Genomic DNA, 3,306 nt, shown 5'->3' with positions numbered 1-3,306 from the left:
GGGGGGGGGGAGAGACAAGAAACAATGAAATCCAAGTATTTAGTAGAATTTGTACAGGTGCATCCCCCTATCAACACTGGAAAGTTAAAGCAGGACCTCCGAATGTAACGTCTGTCTTTGACATTGTCAAGGTAATTCCATTATATTTCAATAGACGTCGAGATATTTACTACTGGGTTTTGAGGCAAACTTAGAGAGAAAATTGGCCGTCAAAGTTCGGTGATTTTAAAAGCTTGGGCGTCCTTGGAAACTACAAAATTAGATCTAACATTTTGTATGCCTTTGATCAACGTTCTTCAGTAAATCCCGTACGAAATGTGTTTTTTAAATGGATATACATGAAAAAAGGGATCAAAGAGAATATAAAAAAGGCTCGACGAAAATTTCCATCAACAGATGTATGTCAATGTGATTTTAATTTTTTTTTTTCAATTCCATTATTATGACCAGTGCCTGACTTGCCCACGATGTTACACACAACAATGTTCTAAAATGTGACACGAGTCAAGCATGCAGTGCCCACTCACGTATCTCCGTCTCTGAAGACATTAATGGCGGACGTCAGTTCAGGGGCGGAGTCAATGTTCAGATCTACGAATCGTTTGGAGCTGCTGGTCGCCCCTCTGTTGTAGGGCAGGAACAGTGTAGAAGCTGGGCCCTTGTCGTGTAGATCTGCCACTACAGCCCGACAGCGAGCTTTCTTGGCCACTTCGAAGAAGTCAGAGCCGTCCGCTAGGAGAAGCTGGAGATGGGGACAAATAATTTTACTTGGAAAACAAATTATAAACATATACTACGATAGCCTAATATTGACATTTGAACAGAGCTTAGTGTTGTGCGACAGAAGCAAAAGTTCTACTATACTATTACCGAAGATACAATATTCCCAAACTTTCCCCCTCCAGCTCCTCCTTCCACACCCTTTTCTGAATGATTGTGCTGCAACACCCACCCACCCACCCCCTCCCCTGTTCCCAGAAAAAAATGGTGACATGTAATACTCTTATTCAGATAGCTTTGTAGGCTAAGGAAAACAAAGAAGAAAAAAACAGCAATAACAACAAAACCTTGTTAAACCATCACCATTGAACGAGCTTGTTTGATTTCGTGTTTAAACGACTTTAAACAGAGTATTGTCCTTTACAAACGAAGCTACGTCCAGTTCAAATACCAAATTAGTTGTCTTACCGGCGCGTTCATAGCGACACAGCCCGCTAATATAATGCCCACTTCAGTGACAACTCGCTCTGGGGAATTCGGTAAGGCGATGGCGATGACATCATGACGTTGGAAACCTTTCTGACGGAGCAGAGCGGCAAATTTCCCTCCCAACTGGAAGAGTTCTTTGGATGTTTACACGTCACGAACTCCGTGGTCGTAGAAGATGAAGAGTTCCCTGTCTGGGAAGTTGTCGGCCAGAAACTTGAGGCGTTTACACAACGTGTCGTGATCCCGAATTCTGGACATTGTGCCGCCCATGGTCGGTGGTCAGTTTAGGACACGCCAGCAGAGAACTTCACCTGACTTGTTTTAGGAGAAAATAAGGTTTAAAATGTATAGCAGTTACAGAAGCACTGCCAGGGATGAGGCAGTCACCCAGGACTTGGATGTGCCAAGATTAGAAGAGTTGGCGAGGCGAGGGACAGACAAGCATAGGGTCGACTGGTCTTCTCCGTGTGTACTTGAAAATACAGGGGGAGAGAAAGTGGACGCAGTGCAATTTGCACCTCCCACCCCCAATCCCTGCATGACACCACAGCCATACTTGCAGAAAGCTGGACCCTTAACTCGCTCCCTTTTGTTCTCGAATAATCTATAAAATAGCAGAAGCAAGGGGGGGGGGGGCAAAAATGGTCAATAATCATTTACATCTCTGAACATTGCGCGTGTGTGTGTTTGTGTGTGTGTGTGTGTGTGTGTGTGTGTGTGTGTGTGTGTGTGTGTGTGTGTGTGTGTGTGTGTGTGTGGTTGTGTGTGTGTGTGTGTGTGTCGGTGTGTGTGTGTCTCTCTGTGTGTGTGTGTGTGTGTGTGTGTGTGTGTGTGTTCTTTTGAAGTAAATTGTTATAGTTATTTCTGATCACCATGGGGAGGTAGGTATAAGACTTTAAACAGGGTATATAATTATCTCTTTTTTATATCAATGATTAAAATGGGATACAAATCAGTGAGGGGTGAGATAAAACGTTTTAAGGGAACATTTTGAAACTTATCCTTTTGACAAACTGTTCAATGGTCATTTTAAAAAATATTTTTCTTTCACTCTGCTCCAGTGTTTAAGTTTCAGTCTGTCTCTCATTCTCAGTTGAGCATACTGGCCAGCTTCCACGGCATTCATTTTCAAGTGGTTCATTCCTTGGTGGTCACTGAATTTCCGAATAAAAAAGGAAAATGTTTTGTGAGGCGCACCTAAAGTATTGTCCAAACTGTGCATGGAAACTTTCACAACAGTTTGTTGTTCTAGATGTCAAGTCTTCACTGGCCCAGAGTTCAGATGGAAAGCACAAAAATGAAATGACATAGCTGTGTGAAGCAGGTAATCTGAAAATGCATAAACTTTCTCGTTTTCGGGGGCCGCTGCCATAGTAGAGAAAGCGAAACAGTTCTCTAGCTCAGATTGTTTCAGGAAGCACATTCCAAAAGCGTACTCTAGCAATTTGACTATCGAATCATGGTTTTCGAAGTGGGTTTTGAGTCCAATTTCATTTATTTTTCTAATTCAGCTTGAGGCAAAAAAACAAAACACGCATTCCTTGATCTCTGTCTTTAGGAATATGTCTTTGAAGGCTGAGTGCACCGTCAATTCGAAATCAAAATGGATGGAAGCAGAACTGAATACACGCCACTTTGCTTTCATTGTTAACAATTGAGAGCCAACATCTTTTGTATAAGCCTGCTGTTTTGCCCGACAGAATGCAGTAAAACAATGGCATATAATGTCCATTTCGCTCTTCGGGGACAGAGTAAAGCTGATGAAAGAAAGTAGGGCAGAACTGGAACGTTCCATCTCCGCAGCAGTCAGCTCCATTGCTGATGACTTTAAAATTATCTTGAAATGTTATGACTACTATTTCATCTACACCAACAACCATATGTTTGGGGGGATAGGGCAGGTGTCGTTTTCAATCGCTGTCAAGACTTCTATTTTGTTTAGTTTAGTAAGGGTTTTACAGAGCTCACAACTGCAAAAGGTCATATGAGCGCGCAAACGTAGTCTAAAACAGCCGTATGCACTGCTCACAGCCGAACGCTCCGTATCCCGGACTCTAGCATGGACATCATTAGGAGAGAATGCGTCGCTGTTTCGGG

At 42.8% G+C, this 3,306-nt stretch overlaps 1 protein-coding gene across 1 annotated transcript in view; it reads right to left on the bottom strand.

Moving 5' to 3' along the window:
• The window catches only part of LOC106011300 (4-coumarate--CoA ligase-like 1), a 5,715-nt gene extending 4,248 nt beyond the window's left edge, over nucleotides 1-1,467 (bottom strand). The window contains exons 1-2 of the mRNA XM_013080451.1: nucleotides 1,369-1,467; nucleotides 528-742 (exon numbers count right to left, since the gene is read on the bottom strand). Coding sequence (XP_012935905.1) covers nucleotides 528-742; nucleotides 1,369-1,467 — 314 coding nt within the window. The remainder of the gene's footprint in view (nucleotides 1-527; nucleotides 743-1,368) is intronic.
• Between the last annotated feature and the right edge of the window lie 1,839 nt (nucleotides 1,468-3,306).

The sequence above is a fragment of the Aplysia californica genome, unplaced genomic scaffold (assembly GCF_000002075.1).
Source record: "Aplysia californica isolate F4 #8 unplaced genomic scaffold, AplCal3.0 scaffold00005, whole genome shotgun sequence".
NCBI lineage: Eukaryota > Metazoa > Mollusca > Gastropoda > Aplysiida > Aplysiidae > Aplysia > Aplysia californica.
This window is presented reverse-complemented; position numbering and strand designations above follow the sequence as displayed.